The sequence below is a fragment of the Andrographis paniculata genome, unplaced genomic scaffold (assembly GCF_009805555.1).
Source record: "Andrographis paniculata isolate CXL003 unplaced genomic scaffold, ASM980555v1 Contig60END, whole genome shotgun sequence".
Classification (NCBI taxonomy): domain Eukaryota; kingdom Viridiplantae; phylum Streptophyta; class Magnoliopsida; order Lamiales; family Acanthaceae; genus Andrographis; species Andrographis paniculata.
This window is the reverse complement of record NW_026137596.1, coordinates 1,021,201-1,042,355: the sequence shown is the minus strand read 5'-3', so window position 1 is coordinate 1,042,355 and position 21,155 is coordinate 1,021,201. Positions and strand designations below refer to the sequence as shown.

The window sequence follows — 21,155 nt, the reverse complement described above, 5'->3', positions numbered from 1 at the left end:
ATGAAAAATCTATATTAATATTATTCAATCGTTTTCCACCTTTAAGGTGTATAGATATACATTTTCTGGATTTGGTTGGTCTCTGAGTGATGGGATCTCTCAGTAATTAAATTTAGTTGTATTTTGATGGAGTTTGATTTCACAGTTTGAGAAGAAGACACATTGTTCCTCACTTGCTGGCATTTGTGGCCGCCATTAGATTGTGCACAGGTTTCTTCTCATTATCCCTTTCCAAGTCCCATTTTGAAGTGTGCTCTGTAACTTGTCTTTTCTTGTAAATGCAGTAGAGCAGCAGCTGGAGGATCCCTAGAGGGCTTCCAACCAGGTTTGGTGACTGTCTCAAACACACACACACACATATTATCAGCAATTATGTAATTATGTTGTCTGAAGCATAGACAGACATTAATCATATACTTACAGCAAGAAAAAGGTCATGGCTTAGGAGTCCATAGGCCATCCACAGCGAGCTAGCGAGGAAGGAGAATAATGACAAGTAGAAGGGCATAAATTCCACACTTTTAGTCAGCAACACTTGTCTCTACCATAGTTACAACATCATGTACACATCTCAGGTAAATAAGACCACAAATTCAATATTATTACATCGAGGATATAAAGATCAACTCACCACAGCTACTAATGGAGAACCATACATTGCCACAGATGCTACCAGCCCGATGCTCCCAACAAATGCTTTGCGGTGGGGATGGCTGTGAAAAACAAATGCTGATAGAATCGCCGTGCCGCAGAACACCAGCAGAACAGGTAACGTAAGCATGGCAACCCTCTTCTGTAAATTCCACCGCAGTTAAATATATCAGCACTTGTTTTCTTACATTACAATGCATAGTAGTATTAGTAATCGTTCGATCTAAGTTAGTATATGCTCTGGTAGCTAAAACTGAAAAGCAGAGAGTAGTTACCCTTCCTTTAGTTGTCGCAAAGTAGAAATATATGAGTATGAAGGTGAGCTCTAGGAGAATTCCTAATCCATTAATTGTGACCACAGGAAAGTTTTCCCAATTGTAGCTCACAACAGGCAAGCCATACCATGTGTAGATGAAACAGTTCAATAGGGCTATAACATACGGCACGCATGAAAACTCTTCCGTGCTTTTCTTCCTTATCACCCTCGAGAAAGTAAGCCTGCCATGTTTTTAGTTAAGAGAAAGCGTAATCAGTGAACATTTTTATGCTTCGAAAATGCCTACACAAAGTATATATGGAGTTTGTAGTTACACTGGTGCAGCATAAAGTAGCATAGAGGCTGCATTCCCTGCAGGAAACATTAGGAAGACTGAATTAGTAATCGTAAACTATTATGTCATATATATATATGTATATATATAGGAGCTAATGTACCCATAACGCCAACTGCGAGCCGGAGTTTCTCTTCCATGTGTTGTGATGTTGTAAGACTTAACTTAGACGAGTTTTGGAGTGTGTGTCTTAAGGGGTATATATAGGGACAAAAAATGGTTGAAGGGAGAATAAGAAGTAAAGATTTAGGAAAAGATAAAAGAACATTTGTGGAGGGAGTGATGGCATTTAATCAAAAAGTATTCCTTTGTGCATAAATATTGTTGGGAGCAAAAGGGACCACAAAAAACTAGAATTTGTATAGTTGTTGGGGGAACCTCTAGAAATTTGGAAAGAGGCTAAGTGAAACTGTAAGAATATGAATTATTACCATGAAGATAAAAACACAATTTGGAAATCTAAAATGGGGGAAGACTAGTGTAGAAAATGAATTAAAGAAGAGAAAGGTGCAAGTGCAGGATATATATCTCCTCATAGGATTGCTTACTGCCACCACTCTAAATGAAATGAAACTTATGCTGATGCTGATACTGATAGCATCGAGTATGAGGATGAGGCATCAATCTCAACTAACTATATATAAAAATAAAATGTAAATAAATTAAATGTTGAAAGATGCTTTGGAGTGGTGTTGACAGGACAAGAAATCACGCAAAGGTAGGAGGAGAGGGAGGGGAGGGATAGGGATAGGGATAGGGATGCTCTAGTAATAATAACTATGAATACCGCCATGCATGTTTGTTCCTTTTTTATTTATTAATTGGTTTTGTCAAGTGGAAGATGATGTTACCAGACCTTCAATCTCCACTCAAATGATCAAAAGTGATGGATGGATCATCTCATCTCATCTCATCTGTGTTCCAATATTTATTGTTATAATCCATGCATCAGCTCCTTTTTCCAAATTCCTATTTCTTTATTCCGTTGTTCAAACTTCTTCTGAAATTCCTAATCACACTACTACTATGACAACTAGTATCATACATTATTGTTTTTATCTTTGATTTGAATGGGAGCATCCAATCCCATCCATATCGTCATGAATTTATTTATACTGTCTCTCAAACATATATAGCTTGTGGTTTGGAATCGAATTCTCATGAATCAAAAACCACACACACATATTGATAGGTGGCTGTAGAAATTAGGTTCATATATAAATATATATTATTGAGTAGCAGTCTCCTCTCCCTAGCTACCTATTAATTATAGCATTGTAGTGAAGCAATAAGATTATAATATATAATTAGGGATTGTGAATTTTATACTCTATGATTAAACATTCAAAACCAGTCACCTTATGAAGCATCAAGCATGCATAATTCTAATATTAATTTGGTGAATTAGGATCATCATCTCTCAACCACATCTTATATGTATATATATATATATATATATATGCAGGAGTGCCACTTAATTAGTGCTTATATATATATATATATATATGAGTATTTGGATGATTCCATCATCCTTTCCTAATTGCAAATGAATATGGTAATCCAAGTATGATATCCATTTAATTCTAAATTATTTATATTATTTACTAGTGCAGTTATTTATGGAACCTGACATTGATCAACAGTAATATGCATGCATATATATATATATATATATGTGGTGTTTGATACATGCATGCATATTTGTGGTTTTGGGCACATCAATTTAATTAATTAGTTTAATTGGGGCATATATGTGAATTAGTTAGTAAATTAAATAAGAATGCATATGCATGCATGTAGTTTATGTGATGGACGTTGATTGAGAACTAATTAATACAGCACATGTCACACAATGTCATCCCATTCACACCTGAAAAGTGGCCCTACGTAATTTTTGTTACAAACTTTCTAACAATAATGATGAATATTTCTAGGTAACTTACTTTTAACATTATTTTATTTTATTTTTTTATAGCAGTTTCAATATAAGGATACAAAAGTGAGAGGGCAATAGTAAAAATTATATATTTCTTATTGATAGAGTATAAAACTTATAATACAAGTAATAGTAATTTTATATTTATCGTAAAAATTTAAATAACACCATCAACGTCACAAATACAATTAGCATTATAGTTATAATGTATGCAAATACATACTACCTATGTCATTATGCCATTTGACTGAACATGAATTTAAAAAAAATGAAAAAAAACCAAAATCTTTTTCATACTGACTAAATCAAATAAAAAATAAATATATACATTAACACGTAATAGATATAAATGAAAAAAATGTATAGTTAAAGTAGGACAGAGAGAATATTAGATACAAGCACTTTGAATTTCATGATGACTAATCAAAGCATTATAGTATTGATCTTGATCCGACTCAATTTGTGCGTAGTATTGATCTTGATCCGACTCAATCAGTGCGTGGGCACATATATATATATATTAAGCAACATAATGACATAATTAGCATTCTAACCGTCTCCTCGACAGAAGACCCTTCATGAAAAAATAAACAAAAATGATTAGGGTGAGTTTGTTTGAAGAAATTTGGAGAATTTATACTATTTATCTAATTTTTTTTTTCCTACAAAAAAAATCAAATCAAATACTTATATTAATTTTATTTTTTATATTATACTATAAATCAAATTTCATTCAAAATATCAAATCAATATTTATTTATATCACATCGTATCATTATTCCAATTTAAAAATTTTAATTTTCAAATTTCAACCCAAAATTCAAAACCTCAAACAAACACAGGATGGAACATTCCATAGTTAGAACATAAAGTTTATGGAGAACTATTGCAGGGTTAAAACATAAATTGTAAAATAGAGTCCTCTTTAACGTTGGATCATGAACATAGCCCTGTCCCAGACTCCCCATGGTTAAAACAAGAACAGAAACTTATACTATAACACAAGCTCTAAATAGAAAATTATCAAAATTAGAATAAAATCCTCTATGGGATTAAAACAAAACCCTTCGTAGGGTTAACAAATTCAATACATGGCCATACAGTGGAAATTGAAGTGATGGCAGCAGCGTGATCGAAGATATTAACAGGTCGGATCGGCGATGGTCAAGGAGTGATGACAATAAGACCGGGTTGGAATCTTGGATGGAGCATACGAACCAATAATGTGCCCATGTACATTGGATAAAACGAGTTATAGGGATGTATTTTGAGAAAATTTATTTTTGATATTATGTTGGAATATATAAATGAATTATCTATTTCATCACAAGAAAGCCTACACATTTACAATGAAATGCAATCTTTAAAGTAAGTGTAGAATATTACATATCTCCTAAGTAATTCTAGTATCCCAATGATAATATATGTATTATTGCACTATGGATTGAAGATACTAAACACATTTAATACTCTTATCTAATTATTCTAGACCGGGTGTGTCTGTTTGGGGATTTGGATTTTGAGTTGGAATTTGAATAGTAAAAATTTTGAATTTGAATAGTTGTATGATGTAAAATAAATAGATGTTGATGTGATGTTTTAAATGTAAAATTGATTTTTAGTATAATACTACCTCCGCCCCACGTACGGTATCTGCTACACTGTAGACACAATATTTTAGGAGGGATGTAATTAGTAAATAATTAAGAATGTATTAGTGAAAATAATTATCCTATAATATAAATAATTATAAACTAAAATTAAGATAACTAATTAGTTTAATTAAAATAAAAAAATAAATTTAAAAATTTAAAATGAGATTAAAGTGTGTAATCATTTTTTAAAAAAGGAAAGTGACATGGAATGTGGAAAGAAACGGCAACGTGGACATGGTATGTGGAACGGATGGAGTATAAAAAATAAAAAATAAGTGTTTAATTTGATATTTTTTTTTTTTTTAAAAAAAAGGGATGAATAGTGAATTTAAAATCCAATCCCCAAAGAAACACACCTACTAAACTAAAATTCTTGGTCAAACCGTGGTGGAAATAGACCACACCAATCATTACAATGAATTAATTGTGTAGTGTTTCAAGACTCACGATTTAGGAAAACAGTAGAAATAAAAATCATCGCGCAAGCCAAACTTATAAAAAATAATCACGCACACACATACAGATGTATATTGTATTTGTTATTATTTATATTTTAAAAATGAACTCCCAAAAAACAAATAGTATATTAGTAAATTAATTAATTCATTGTAAGGACACGTGCAAATGTACGTACATAGAGATGGATGCTTTTCAAAAGTTGCGCTAATGTAAAATCGTGCCCGCATGGTTGAAATCAGGAAACACGCTTTCACAAATATATGGACTTTTAGCTACCACAATAACATAAATCGTCTCTCTCACACGCTTTCACAATTATTTGGACTTCTTTTAATTTGTGTTCCACTTAACAGGACAGGAACACATAATAAAATCAACCCCTTAACAAGAAAAGAAAATAATAAATAGTAGATATATATAAAAAGTTAATATTTAATATAATATCCTGAGATTGACATTCCCTATCTGGTTGTAACGACTTTATTACGTAGCCCAGAATGTGGGGCAGAATTGGAATTGGAATTGGAATTCCGAATTAAGAATTAGTCCAAGTGAAATTGAAAAACGTAGCAATCAATATTCAAATTTAATTTAATGTGGTTTTCTAGATGGTGCACCTATTCAGTAATTAGTTCTTGTCACTGCCTTAATTAGTTCATGCAATATAAAACTAGCTGAGATCATGATCATGTGATTATTGTTTATTACTACTACTACTAATAATAATATTCTAAAATATGAGGGCAAAGTAGTGTGTGTGTGTGTGTGTCCTGGCTGGGAAACTAAGAAGAACATAAAATGAGTAGTAGTACTATATATTATAGCATTAATTAATATTATTGTATGTATAAGAAATTGAAAAAAAGAAAAAGAAATAAGTGGCGTAGGATGAAAGTTGAAAGGGAATGAAGAACAAGTCAAATAAGTAAATAAAATAGTACTACTGTAGATGATATGGATGGATGGTTAAAAGGTTAAAAACAAACATGGTTCAAGTTAGAGTTAGTGTTAGCGTATTGATAGAAACGCACGCGTTAACGGGCTCATTTCATTTCATTTCAACATTCCGTCATATTTCCTCCCCCCATTTTCTCTTCTACTCTCTCTCTATCGAAATGTTGTTGGGCAATGATAGATGGTCAGTTTGACCGGGTCAACATTTTGACTTTTTTTTATTTATTATACGAATGCAATAGCAATAGCAATAGCAATAGCAATAGAGAAAGACAGACAGACAGAGCAGACCGCAGACCAGACCAGTCTCCTCCTCCACTGCTTCCACTTCCCATTTCATCTTTCTTTCTTACTGTTATTATTATTATTATTATTTGGCCATAGGAGTAGGAATAAGAATAAGAAGAAGAAGGAAGGGCCCCAATCCACAAATTAATAAAGAATATTCAATCAATCAATTTTACTCGTCATGCCATGCCACCTATTTTGTTTTCAAATATGTTTTCTTCAGTCAAATTCCCCTTATTTTTCCTCTCCTCTTCCTCTTCCTCTTCCTTCTTCCTTTCAATTTCTCCGTTCCAACAAATCAAATCAAATCAAATTCATACACACACATATATATATATATATATATATATAAAGAGGGAAAGAGAGAGAGAGAGAGCAGCAAGCTCAATCAAGCCTTGCTAACTCTCTTAATCCACTGCTCTCTCTCTGCCCATCCATCCATCCATCCATCCATCCCTTCCTTTCCTATATACTAGTAATAAATACTAACTATAATTTGCATTGCATGGTTTCATCAGTTTCAGAAGCAACTTTTATGAGCCTTCTTCACCCATGGAAATGGAACTCTAAATCTAATCCCCCTCACTATAGTTACTTCTTCTCCCCATCCCCATGTTTGCATAGTCACTCATTCTTCCATTACCATTACTTGCTCAATACACATAATAAATACTACAATGGACAGTTTTGTTTCAGAGAGGGACGTGAAGAATCTGGTGAGGGAGCTTAGTGAAGGCAGGGAACAAGCAAGGCAACTCCAAACCCACCTCAATACAAATCCAAATGCAAATGCAAATTCCCAATCCTCATCTTCCTACGAAACTCGCGACTTTCTTCTCCAAAGAATCATCTCCTCCTACGACCAAGCCCTCTCCATGCTCCAACACACTACTACTACTACTACTACAGCTACTACCACCACCGACCACCGACCACCAGACTCTCCCGCCACCGACGACTCCGACCAAGACCACCACACTAATAATAATTCCAGGAAAAGGTGCACCTCCAACCAACTACACTAATCCATCATTCATCATTATAACTAATTAATTATTCGGTTAGCAGCAGTAAATAGTAGTAATCAATTAATCCTCCTCCCGTTGGAATATATATTATTACAGAAAGGCCACACCACGGTGGACGCGGAAAGTCAAAGTGTCGCCGGATTCTGCCATCGAAGGGCAGCTGGACGACGGCTATGGCTGGAGGAAGTACGGACAAAAAGACATCCTAGGTGCAAAACACCCCAGGTCTGCTCTGCTCTCACTATAACGCCATTTCTTTACACTTTTCCTTTATTTATTAATTAAGTCGTCCAGTTTACTAAACACGCGCTTTATTCAGGAAGTTCGTTAATTATAATATTAGCTTTAGTGTGTTCCGCGGGTCTTCCTTGACCACCTTTTCCATTATTTAATTTATACTTATAACGTGTTCCGTACATAGATATGAACTACTAAATAAATAAATAAAAGAACTAACTACACTTGTTTTTCCTAACAAGATATTACGCCGTAATTTCTATATAACTACACTTCTTTTTCCTAACAACATATCATATTTTTTAACTCTTTCAAATCATAAATTATAGAGTTAAGGATGGGTTGCTGGATGCAAAAATCAACACCACCTATAAAACATTCAAACAATACAAACTTTTACTTCTTCACATAACACATGTTGTATTAAATAAAAAACATATAGGTTTGTTTTCTAAGGGATGACCATAATGCCGCTAAAGCTAAAATACAAAATCAAACACACCCTAATACTATTATTTATTGATCAAAAGGTATAATTAATTTTGCAGAGGGTACTACCGATGCACTAACAGGCACGGACAGGGCTGCATGGCTACAAAGCAAGTCCAGAGATCCGACGAGGATCCGACCGTCTTCGTGATCACCTACAGAAGGGAGCACACGTGCAACCCACGTGCAGGGACCAACCCACAACCCGAAGAACCATTTTTCAACATCCAAACAAGCCTTAGTATCATACCAACCAATGAAAACCCATTCCATTTCTCTTCACCAGTCCCCAATTACAACAACAACAACAATAATTCTAATAACGATCAGCAGCAGGGTCAAGACAGCATTTTTGCAGATTATTTCCCACTTTCAACCACTTCTGTTTTGGACAGTAGTTTTGATACACTAATCCCAAACTTGATGCACTCTTCAGAGTTCGAATTAAGCCCAGTTATTGCAGCCATCACTTCGGGTACAAACACCCCTGCCTTTGGTACAAGCTTCCCCACCGCTTCGACAGGAACAGACTCCAATTTCACTTTTGGACATCAAGGATATTATTATCCTTAAATCTTTTACTTCAAGGAGGTTAGAACATAGCACAAAGGTAATGTGTTCAATTTTATTTGTGTAGCCAAACTTTTGAGTTTAGTTGGATTGTCTCCAAATCTCAGATTTGTACTCGTCAATTATACTGTTCTCCATAGATGCATAATAATAATAGTAATAATAATCAATGTGTTTAATAATATATACTGTTCTTCAACATTTATAAATATACAGTAGCTACTCAAATGTTACATTTCTAACTTGGCAATATGCTGCTGTTACCAATTCCCAACACTTATTAATGCCCTTTTCATCAAATTCCTGCAGCTCTTAGATAACTAAAGTAACCAAAATGAAAACCTTACATGAATAAGAGTGTGTATATTTGGTTGAGTGAATTGAACCTCTTGATTATTCTGTTGGCTATACAGAGAAAAGAAGCTTGCAATTCTATAGTTATTGGATTCGACGAGTGTATTTTCTACATTGATTTGTTTTTGCTCTCCTTAGGAGATTGGATATGAATATGATGGCATCAAAAGGCATACTATATTCTGTATCTTGAAAGCCATTTTGATCTGATCTACATACAGTTGGTTCGCTTTCACAATTTGGAAGTCCAAGCACCTTTGTTCTTTTCACATTCTACATCCTTGCTTTCGATCGATTAATGCATAGCCTAACCAGCGAAAAAGGTTTCGATATCATGATTACTCTGCTTCACTATCCTAACTTAATCCTCAACCTCAAGGCTACCCTTCATTTACAGAGGTTTTCTTCCCAACATTTTATCAGCTTTTGCTCTATATTTTGTTTTGTAATTCTAAACATTCCTTTCTCTCTACATCCCCAAACCTTTTATCAACTTACAGACTTCAATTCCGAAACCTAATTCACAACATCAACAACAAAATTTAAAACTAACTACTGTTAAACTATTTCAGCAATTAGAGGGAAATAACGATGAAATATCGTCGAGCTAGTGCTGGGAAACTACCAACGAGGTAATTTTCTATATGAATTTCCTGTGGAAAACACATAAATAGAATCTTCCGTTGAAGGAGACCATAATGTTCAAATCAATTCGTAGAAGAAGGAGCAACCGATCGCGATACCTGACAATGAAAGGTGAAAAGTCGCCAGTTCCCGCTCCCGCTCCCGCCGCCGGCATTATGATTCCCAAATAGCTCGTTCTCAGTGTGGATTCGATTTTCTAAACCAATAGAAGCATAAATGCATCAGAATTTGATTTTGATTTTTTTATTTTTTAAATAATAATAAAAATATAGACCATTACCAAAGGAGGTCACAGGTACGGCACGTGACCGGTCCCTTCCGAATCATTACTGTACTATTTTTTTATAATTATTCCAATTTTTATTACTATCTAAATAGAGGTTTCTGGAATTTCAATTTTTTTTTATAAATAATACTAAAATTAAGTATTTAATATACTATTTTATGAAAAATAATGATATAATATTATTTTTTTTTTTAAAAAAATAAGCATTAATAAATAATGCATCAATTCTTCCAAATATAGATATAAAAAGAGCATAAATATTCGTACATGTTTACGATATGCATAGCCAGGGCCCTCTCTAACAAGTAACAATCATCTTCTGTTCTGGAATTAAATATATATGGGATTAAATAAATAAGTAAATAAGCTAGTGGATAGTAGTAGGGAAAAAAAATAAAATAAAATTTAATAATTTTTTTTTTTTTTTTTTTTAACAAGAGGAAGCTTGGTGCATTATAAATATTCTGTAGGTAGTTACACAAATTAACAGCTACCCAGGCCAGCAACCCCTCATTCAATTAATTTCATCCCCCCCCCCCCCCCCCCCCCCCCCCCCCCCACCCACACACACACACACACACATATATATTTATATATATTAAATTGAAATAAAAATATTGGCTACTTACGTGTCATGATAATGGTAATGGTAACAATATATATGATACATGCAATAGATGTGGACACCACAGCAACACTGTACATGCCAAATCCTATTCAAATTACCAGACCCACCCGCCCGCCCATATATAATATAATATAAATATAAGAATCCTAATAACGGTAATGGTGCAAGCAAGAAAGATAGATGAGAGATGGAAATTAATGTAGTATTGCATTTAATTTACTCTCCTCTGCGTTATATACATTTAATTTGTTTTACAGTTTTGTCCCATTTAATTTAATTTACATATTGTATTGTAAGTATGTTCATATATATATATGTGTGTGTGTGTGTGTGTGTAGGGTTTAGTTAGTCTGCCTTTTTACATGCATGGTCCAAAACTTCATTGTAGACAACATATATATGTATGTATATAAATTGGTTGTGCAAATTGATGGTGCCCATAAATAGAGGGAGCCTGAAGTGTCAGTTTCAAGATTATTTTTGAATCTTCATGTCAGGATTTGCTCTAATATTTTCCTCCATATATATATATATATATATTAAAACCTACTCATTATTAATTATGTCTATATAAAATATGACCCTCTCCCTCCCTCTATATATATATCTACATGGAACATATTCAAATAGGGTTTAATTATGACTATTATGAATTGGATACAAGAATCACTAATTAATTAATCAATCACAGTTATTTGAATTTTGAGTGATTTTGAGAGAAGTGGCAGTAGAGAGAGAGAGAGAGAGAGACAAAATCATTGAAGTGATGATGATGGAGTGTGAGTGTTGGTTCAGAACGCACTCCCATGCAAAAAACACACACAGAGATACCATGATGAATGCTGCTGCTGTATTTGGTACTCTCACACTAAATGTGTATATATTTATTGATCCCTCTCTCACTCTCTCTCTATATATACATATATATATATCTATAGAAAGAGAGAGAGAGAGAGGGCGTTCGAGAAGATGGCAGCAGCAGCAGCAGCTGCTGCTTTGAATGCTCACACACGCCATATCCGTGCTTCTCATCCACCCCACCCCACCCCACCCACCCTCCCCTTGTACTGTACTCTTCTCTCTCTAGTTTCATTTCTTCTTCATTTAATCCAATACACCCACCCTCAACACAGATATATATATATGTATATATATGTACTCATGCATGCATCTATATATATATATTTATATATATGTGTGTACACGTTTGTCGTTTGCAGTCTGTCCTAGTTTCAAATTAATACAACCACCTCCATTCTAACATATATATATATATTTTTATATATAGTATAGATACACTGATGCACGACACCTTAATTATATAATTAACCCTAATTGAATAAATAAAGTGTAAATTAATTAATGAGTGACATGTAATGCATGTAAAGTGTAAACTCTAATTTATAATATATATTATGAGAAATAAAACTAGGGCATGCATGGGAAGCAAGGAGACATTGATCTTCAAGTCATGTGAATGAAGCAAATTAAATGGGAAATTTGATGAGGTAGAGTTAGCTAGCTACAATCAATTGTTGTATAATTGTGTCCGAGTAAAGTCAGTGTCATACAAGATTGTTTTGTTTGTCTTAGAAAGATATGCCTTTGTCTCTTCCATTTTCTCCAACTATAAACATAAAAATATTTCTATACACACAACTTTTTCCTTTTTTTTTTTTTTTTTACTATTTTTATTTTTCATCAAATACTTTTTTTTTTTTTGTTAATTACCAGGAATATTCTCCCCAAACAAGTAGCACAACCATTGTCTCATTTGGTATAAAATTTTATAAGGGTTCTATTTTTGCTCTCATTCAAGAAAAAAAAAAGTATACAAAAATATAAAGATTTGTTAATCTAATTCGATCATAATGATCTACGTCTGAGTGCAGCTAAATTAATAGTTTTAGGTGTTAATTACAAATAAAATACATTCAACAGAAACCCTAATTCATGGGGCGGTAGAAGGGCTAGATGCATGTACAGTACTTTTTCAAGCTCCAATTTGAGATTCACAACATAACACATATTTTTATTCTCTTTATTTAAGTGAACTTGTAGAAAATCTAATGTCCTTAAAAGGATCATTCCAAAAGAATAATCAAATCTTCAAACCAAATGATCACTTCAACTTAAATTTAGCAAGGCAAGAGTGTCTGTTGGTGTTGTTATTGCGTTAAAATGACTGATTTTATTGTGCACGGTGTAAGGTAGTAGAACATGGTAGATATGCTTATTTTTTGTTGGTGTTAATTGAGATCAATATTCATAACTTGTTGAATGTTATTAGTTTGATATATATATATATATTCGAAGATATTAATTAGTCTTGTGAGTGATATTCTTATCGAGCAGCATTCATTAGTAAATGCAATTACTGACGCACAAAACATTTCAAGAATGAAATAATTAAATTTTGTAAGAAGTGATCAGAGTTAATGTGATGGAATTGAATTCTTGGGGTTCAAAATCAATGGACGTTTTCTTGATTTTGTCTCTATATAAGACATGTCTAGTGTATTATTTACCTTTGCTATTGTGGTGGCCCTTAGTTGTCACACTATTAAATAAATTTAAAAAATAAAAGGGTTAAAGATAAATTAAATTAAATGCGAAGGCAGTTACTAGGCACAAAAGTAACATTTAATAATCACTTAGTTGAAAACAGAAATATTTACTGAGCCATGGCCTTGAGGTGCAGTAAAACCAGCCAAGCAAAAAAGACATAAATAAAAACCCTAGAATTAATTCTTACATCCAACGACAAGTACTAGTGTAGTAATTTAGGTACATGGAATATCATTCTCAAGAATTCCAGACAGTACAGTATACAGTCTGCACTCACTGCTCCATTATAGTATTATTTTATAAAAACAAATAATAATTAATTAATATTCAATCCATCGATAGATCCACCACAAATGAATTATAATCTTCATAACTTTCCAATTTTCTTGATCTCACAGTACTCATCGATATATCAAGTCTTTGCTTCAATTCTCTCATCATCCCATTCCCATTACCATTCCCATTCTCATTTTTCCTCTCTGACTCTGACTCTTTCTCTCTCTCATTCTTGTTTCTCACTCATTCCCAAAAGTCGAGAGCCTATCGATTTCATGCCTGCAAATTAATCTCCATCGCATACTACCAAAAAGCAAATGCTAAATTTCTGAAAGAGTTATTGATGGCGATAGTTTGGTCCCTTTCATCATCATTACTACAATATATATAATATTTATCGACCTTTTCAGATCTTTAGGTTTTTCAATTTCCCCACCTTTAATTTGATTAATTTTCTACCGGAAAGCCAAAGACAATACTTTTCTGAGCGATTTCTTGCCGGCGATGGACGGTGAGGATTTCTCCGACTTCCTCGAGGAATCTACCAACTTCGCAGCAGATGACATCTTCAGCATTCTTGAAGCCTTCGAAAACTCCTGCAACAACAACAACAGTTCTACTGTTAATGGTAATAACAATAATGATAATAATAATATTAATGGATCTGCAGGGTTGGGTGAATCTGTTGCAGATGGGAGTACTGGTTTTGAGTTCCATTCTCCACTTCATAATCAAGAATCGTTGGAGACTAATAATTCGCCTAAGAGACAGAAGCTGATGATGATCAACCTTAATAATTCCGAAGAAGGGCTGCTGCAGGTGCAGAAGATCTCACACATTACTGTTGAGAGGAACCGAAGAAAGCAGATGAACGAACACCTTGCTGTGCTTCGTGCTTTGATGCCTTGTTTCTATGTCAAAAGGGTATATACATATACATATACATATACACATATACATATGCATAATATATGTGTGTGTGTTTTGGTGTTTTTAAAATTTTTGCCACAAAAAGACCATACATAGAGTAGTGGTACCGTGAATAGGTTCCCAAAGTTGCATTGACAAATCTCATCTGTTCCCACACATGTGATCATCGTCATCATCATCGTCTAGGGTTATTTCTTGCAGCCGTAACGGTCGAATTCTAACGGCTATGTTTATAATTAGGGCGACCAAGCATCCATTATCGGAGGTGTGGTGAGTTACATCACAGAGCTACAGCAGATCCTCCAATCCTTGGAATCGAAGAAGCAAAGGAAATCCTACGCCGAAGCCGCCGCCGTTTTAAGCCCTAGACTCTCCCCACGTCCCTCGCCGGCGGGATTCAGCCCGCGGCGGCCGCCGTTGAGCCCCGGCGGCGCGTGCAGACTCAGCGGCCAGCTTCCGATAAGCCCGAGAACACCCCAACCAAGCAGCCCGTACAAGCCGAGGCTGCACAGCAGCTACCTCAACTCCTCGCCGGCGGCGGCGGCGGCGGCGCCGCCGTCACTTCCCAGCCCCGTCGATCTCTCCCCCTGCAGCAACTCCTCTACCTCCTCCATCAACGATAGCCTGAACGAGCTCGTCGCCTCTTCGAAATCGGCCATGGCGGAAGTGGAGGTGAAATTCTCCGGCCCCAATTTGCTGCTCAAAACGGCGTCGCATCGCCTCCGCGGCCAGGCTGTGAAGATCGTCGCCGCCCTTGACGAACTCGCCCTCGAAACGCTGCAGATGAACGTCAGTACAATCGACGAAACCATGCTCTATTCTTTCACGATTAAGGTAAGAAATTGACAAATCGATTGATTAAATTAATTAGTTTATCACTTAATTGATAATTAATCAACAGTGGTCTTTGTTCAACAGGTCGGGATCGATTGCCAGCTCAGTGCAGAAGAATTGGCGGAGCAGATTCAGCAGACATTCTGCTAATTTAATCAAAGCTCTTGTCGAAACGACGATGATATTAATTGCACTACTGTCAGGTCCTTCCCAACCCTAACTGCCCTACTGTACCTTCCTCGCGTTTTCAATTAAAAGCGCTCTTCTGCCAATTGCGACATCACTCAGCCAAATGCGAGAAAGCGTGCTTTACTATTATTGTTATTGGAGCATTATTTTTGTTCTCTTTAAATTTTTAATCAACCTGTAATTGTAGATTACGATATAGTCAAGTGGATCCCTACTTTCTTTTCCCATATTTCAAAATTTTCTGAAGGCCGGATTATTTATTTAATTATTCAAATGTTTTTATTTATTTCCGCCTCATAAATATTCATAGGTAAATAACACATTTAAATTTGAATGTAAATGTAAATGTAACCTTGTCTATAGGGCATCCGGACCTGTCAGACTATCAGTACTACAATTAATTAGCCTTTGTTTCGATAAAATTTTCAAGTTTCCCAAAGTTTTAGATAATTTTAAAAATAGTAAAAAATAGAATCTATATATACTTTTTGCAGATAATAAGTAAATATATATTTTTTTTTATTTTTTAAAGGAGTGTTTCTAATTTTCTTTAAAAAAACTTTTTTAAATATAACTTATAAAATTATTTCAAATAATAATAATAATAAAAAAATCCTTACAAAAATATCTAAAATATTTAGGGACACATGGGGCATATTATAAATTTCATTTATGGTACTTATATATATTCATAGAGAATGTTTATGGTACTATTATATATTCATAGACAATGATTACGATGGGATGCTGAATTAGACGTCACATAAAATATAGATTGTGACTATATTATTTGAATTAATACACATTTTTCTTTTTGTACTAATATACTTTTTTTTTTTTTTTTTTGTTGAAATATTGTGTGAATTATTATTATATACAATTCATTCATATATTGCAATTGTACTATATTAATATAAATGTTATGCTTTCCATTTATGCACCACATCTTGTCGATCTATATCCATGTTATGCTGAGTAAATACTCAACAATCTAAGCACTTGCATATTCATTATTATTATTATTATTATTATTATTATTATTATTATTATTATTATTATTATATTTGTAGAATAGTAAATTTGATGATATTTTGTAAAAATAAATATATATTTGATTTAATAATAATTATTATATTTTTCATATAGTGACAAGTATCTCTCTTTTTTTTCTTTTCTATTTTTTTTCCCCTTCCTTTTTAGTCTAAATTGCATTTATAATGCCCTCAAATTTTATATGATACATATATTTAATTTTGAATATTGAATTATAATTAGGAAATTAGGAAGTCATCATCAGTGGTGTAGCAAACTTCACTCCCTCTTTCTTCTCCACACCGCTCTTAATTATTTTTATTTTTATTTTAAAATTAATTATATATATAATATGCCTGCGTATATATATATATATTTGTGTGTGAAGGCGAATGCATTTTTGTAACCGCCCAACTTTTGTGTTGTTGGTAGTTCTCTCTCTCTATCCGCGGCCGACCACCGGAGTACCGCCGCCGCCGCCGCCCTGAGGGAGAGAACGTAGGGAGTACCAAATATTTTTCCGTAGTACGTTTAATTAATAAATTCATTTCAGCCTAAAATGGAGAGGATTGCCAGAGCTTTGGCTACGATCTTCGTCGCAGTGCTCTTCGCTACTGCTGCTTTCCCGCACGTCGCCTTCGCCGCCGCCGTCGATGCTCCCGCACCTTCCCCTACCAGCGACGGTACGGTAGAATTACATAGTCGTGATGTTTGTGAAACCCTAGGAATTTGAAATTTGTGAATTAATTGATTATATGTGAGGAATTGTTGAGTTTTGATTTGATTTGATTTCAGGAGCGACAATAGATCAATGCGTAGCATACATTTTGATGCTGCTGGCGTTGGTGCTCACTTACCTTATTCACTGATTAATTTAATCATCCACCACGGATGATCGACATATGAGTCCATACATATATATGCATGTGTATGTATATGGACATAGACATCTGAAACAGATGATCAACGAAGAAGAAGAAAAAGGTAGAAGGCTCTCTTTGATGTCATTGGTGGAGTTAGTTATCGGGGTATTTTCGTAATTTCGCACTAGCTCAAGCTCTTTGCTTTCCCATTGTATTCAGTAAAACTATTATATTATTATTTATTATTATTATTGAAATATCTCTGGTCATTTTAGGAGTTACAGTTTTGGAGAATTCTATGAATGATTGTTATACGTTAATTTGTTATAATGTTAAGTAAATGATTCCTCATATATATTTGTACTATTTATTGATTTTTTGTCACAAATTTTAGAATACTTCCAAAATGACAAAACAAGGCTAATCTAACGTTAGATTTCAAAATTAATAAAAATTATGACTCATTATTTTGTCCTTCTCAACTTCTTTAAAAGAAAAGAACAAATTTTTATTCTCACTAATAAATATTTTACGTAAAATTCAAACAAACTTTTTTTTTTTTTTTTTTGACGTGGCTATGAGATTACTATTTGCATATTTATCACATGCATGTTGAACAGTATTTACAATTCTTATTTATTTTATTTATTTATTTATAATCAGAATGAAATTGTCTGATAATTAGAAGTGACTGTGTACACATATTGGTGATTGAAATGTTGTACTCTTTCAACAGGAACAAATACTGAGGAATTGGTCTAGAACTATTTATCATTATTTTTTTTAAAAAAAAAGATTATTAAAAAACTACTTTCGTCTAAATATTATGTTAATATTTAGTATCTTTTTATACAAAACACCATATTGAACACTAATTTACATATTTAACTGTAATTTTTATTTGTTTGAAGTGTTCTAAATTATTTTAAAATTAATACAATTTAAAATAATTTTTTTATTAATAAAATAGATTGAAAATATAAAAAAATCGATATAAAATATTTCAACTAACTATTCAGAGTTCCAACTACATAATGGGCCAGCCCAATATTTATTTAGGCAGGGCCCACGAGATATTTTATGCAAGCCCAAATACTTTCAGTTTCGTAATGTTTGTTAAAATGAAGTAGAAATATTTACCAGAAAAATAAAATAAAATAGAAGTATATAAAATAAATAAATAAATAAATTAGAGTGAAAGTCAAATAAAGGGGGGGATGCATGAATCTTCCACAATCACCTCTTGGAGGAGAGAAAGGGTTAAAAATAGTAGACCAAGAGTAGTGGTGTCAACTTTCTAAATATCTGTTTCTGTAGTCTCATATCATATCGATCATTTCTCTATATAAATAATATCCCAATAATTTAATTAACTGAGATCATAAAAGATGTTAGAAAGAAAGAAATAAAGAAAATTGTAACGGGTAGGGTATTAAAATTATTATATTGTTTAAAACATGAGCCCATGTTTCCTGTTGAATTAATTAAATAAAGAAATGGAGTGGGTATAATATAATGAGCTAACTCCATTAACCTTTTCCTTGTATTCTATTGTATTTGTTTTCTACTAATTAATTTATTTATTAATCAATTAATACAAAAGTGGAGCACAAACCTGATCAAAAATAATACATATATATAGTTGAATTTAATCAAATTAAAAAGAGATTTAATTTATTAATCAACCAAGTTCTTGTTTTGCATATGAGGGGTGATCAAGGTGTTGATTGACCCATTTATATATCACTGCATAATTTGAATTATATCAATTCATATCTTACACCACATTGTATTAACAATAATTATATACTGAAATCAATTGTCATATATGTTAAAATATAAATTATGACTATTTGCTATTAATTCATGCATTATATATATATTACATTAACATACTATCGATTTATACGTATTGGCATACTGCTAATTAGCCTTAATCAATCAGTATTCGAATACGAAAGTGGAGACCCATGTCACACTCACACACACACACACACAGGTGCATGTCATGTGTATTTTCTTTTGTTATACTATAAGAAATGACACGTGTCAACCCGACATGTAAGAAAGAATCGATCTCCACAATGAAAAATATCATATTCGTATATCTATATGTATATATATACAGTGGGAGGAAAAAGGTGGTCGTGGGCACGAATGGGGTTTAAATAAATAAATATATACATGCACATCCGGGTACTCCAAATATTCAATATTACTTACAATATTATATTTGCTGCTTTGTTCTACTCTATATATGTCATAATAATAATAATAATAATAATAATAGTAGTAGTAGAATATTAAGTTCAGTTGGGGATTTATTCGGTACGCACTTTCGGGTAGCGATTGCGGGTTCCTATGTCATCAAATAAAAAAAATAATAGGTAAGGGTCCCGCTCTGTTATTTTGTTTTAGTTGAGTTTCAATTTTTTATTTTTAAATTCAGACTATATCTTATTCAATAAAAATATACTATTTTATTTATTAAATATAAAATATTATATTTAAACTATTATGTAAAAGATTATTATTAAAATTAATCCCTGCATCTTTTGTTCACTTAACTCAGAACTCACACTACACTAGTTGCTGTTTCTTCATCAATTATAATTATAATTTATATTATCATACTACTATTAATTAGATACACAAAATACTGTGCGATGTAAAGTTCAAATAATTGTGTACCCCCCGTTGGACCTCATTATAATTTATTTATTAAAACACATTACAATCATATGTCATATATATATATATATATATAATTTTTTTGAGTATTTTATTCAAACCAAATATTATTTCCCTTTCCATTCAAGAATTCTTCATTGATCATCAGATTCTACATTATATATTTCAAACAATATTATTTGAAACATCAATTAACTACTTTACACATTGGTTAAATAAATATTAAGTGAAAAATAAAATGTGTTTGTTCAAACAATTAATCAGTAAATTCAGGGTGTGTTTGTTTTACATCTCAAATCCAACCAAATGTTTTACTTATATTCAACAACTACTTCAATATAAAAATACCCACAAACTATTATTATTATTATTATTATTATTATTATTAGAATATATTTATATATGTAATGTGGGTATTGATTGAATTAATGATTCAGTGAGAAAGATGGTTTGGTTGCTGTCCCAACATTCATTGTTGGGGACAATGCAACTAATTGCTTCGTCATCCAACCAATATCTAAATTAAATAATATCAACTGAATGAATTTAAACTGATTAATTATAATATACTATGATCATCAAAAGATTCCAATATTTAGGGCTTTTGAAGCAGAAAAAGCTAGCAGTGTTAGACTGGAAGGAACTTAATTATTAAATTAATTAATTTAAATTTCGTATGACCAACAAATAATAAATTAAATAAACATACAAAAATGACATTACATTAGACGCCAAATTAAAACACATTTCCAGATGTTCAGGTTTACCACTTCATCATGTCCATGTCCATGTCCAAATCCAACCCATTCCCTAATTTCTCAATTAAATAAATTCCGATCTTCACCTGATCAATCAATTTTAAATTAATCACATCCTTTCTTTTTTTTAAAAAAAAAAAAAAAAAAAAACCATTAAAAATTCAAATTCAAAAAATAAATTTGTCATTCAATAATTCCAACATATGTATATGCATCAATCAAC

General features: G+C 32.7%; 3 protein-coding genes and 1 long non-coding RNA gene across 5 annotated transcripts; 2 read left to right on the top strand and 2 right to left on the bottom strand.

Moving 5' to 3' along the window:
* Position 1: 1 nt before the first annotated feature.
* On the bottom strand, positions 2-2,681 carry LOC127259613 (bidirectional sugar transporter SWEET3). The gene is made up of 6 exons (XM_051287040.1): positions 1,366-2,681; positions 1,243-1,279; positions 927-1,149; positions 632-793; positions 422-541; positions 2-334 (listed from the first exon to the last, which is right to left on the bottom strand). The coding sequence occupies exons 1-6, from the start codon at positions 1,400-1,402 to the stop codon at positions 170-172; spliced, it is 744 nt and encodes a 247-aa protein (XP_051142997.1). The 5' UTR covers positions 1,403-2,681; the 3' UTR covers positions 2-169.
* Positions 2,682-6,751: 4,070 nt separating this feature from the next.
* On the top strand, positions 6,752-9,079 carry LOC127259612 (probable WRKY transcription factor 53). The gene is made up of 3 exons (XM_051287039.1): positions 6,752-7,554; positions 7,679-7,807; positions 8,368-9,079. The coding sequence occupies exons 1-3, from the start codon at positions 7,232-7,234 to the stop codon at positions 8,879-8,881; spliced, it is 966 nt and encodes a 321-aa protein (XP_051142996.1). The 5' UTR covers positions 6,752-7,231; the 3' UTR covers positions 8,882-9,079.
* Positions 8,927-10,095, bottom strand: LOC127259614 (uncharacterized). Its single transcript, XR_007840527.1, has 2 exons — positions 9,976-10,095; positions 8,927-9,885 (listed from the first exon to the last, which is right to left on the bottom strand). It is a non-coding gene; the product is annotated as an uncharacterized LOC127259614 (long non-coding RNA).
* Positions 10,096-13,787: 3,692 nt separating this feature from the next.
* Positions 13,788-15,915, top strand: LOC127259298 (transcription factor SPEECHLESS-like). 2 transcript variants are annotated; one of them, XM_051286530.1, is made up of 4 exons: positions 13,788-14,263; positions 14,306-14,559; positions 14,806-15,399; positions 15,484-15,915. In XM_051286530.1, the coding sequence occupies exons 1-4, from the start codon at positions 14,140-14,142 to the stop codon at positions 15,547-15,549; spliced, it is 1,038 nt and encodes a 345-aa protein (XP_051142487.1). In that variant the 5' UTR covers positions 13,788-14,139; the 3' UTR covers positions 15,550-15,915. The 2 variants fall into 2 exon arrangements, with proteins under 2 accessions (XP_051142487.1, XP_051142486.1); XM_051286529.1 differs by having other exon boundaries at positions 13,788-14,559; positions 15,484-15,912.
* The last annotated feature ends 5,240 nt before the right edge of the window (positions 15,916-21,155 follow it).

Coding starts and splice junctions, on each gene's coding strand:
- LOC127259613 (XM_051287040.1), bottom strand. CDS start 1,402: ATGGAAGAGAAACTCCGGCTCGCAGTTGGCGTTATGG. Junction 1,280..1,365: donor GCTCGCAGTTGGCGTTATGG/GTACATTAGCTC, acceptor TGTTTCCTGCAG/GGAATGCAGCCTCTATGCTA. Junction 1,150..1,242: donor CTACTTTATGCTGCACCAGT/GTAACTACAAAC, acceptor AAAACATGGCAG/GCTTACTTTCTCGAGGGTGA.
- LOC127259612 (XM_051287039.1), top strand. CDS start 7,232: ATGGACAGTTTTGTTTCAGAGAGGGACGTGAAGAATCTGGTGAGGGAG. Junction 7,555..7,678: donor AATAATAATTCCAGGAAAAG/GTGCACCTCCAA, acceptor ATATTATTACAG/AAAGGCCACACCACGGTGGA. Junction 7,808..8,367: donor CTAGGTGCAAAACACCCCAG/GTCTGCTCTGCT, acceptor TTAATTTTGCAG/AGGGTACTACCGATGCACTA.
- LOC127259298 (XM_051286529.1), top strand. CDS start 14,140: ATGGACGGTGAGGATTTCTCCGACTTCCTCGAGGAATCTACCAACTTC. Junction 14,560..14,805: donor CTTGTTTCTATGTCAAAAGG/GTATATACATAT, acceptor GTTTATAATTAG/GGCGACCAAGCATCCATTAT. Junction 15,400..15,483: donor TCTATTCTTTCACGATTAAG/GTAAGAAATTGA, acceptor TTTGTTCAACAG/GTCGGGATCGATTGCCAGCT.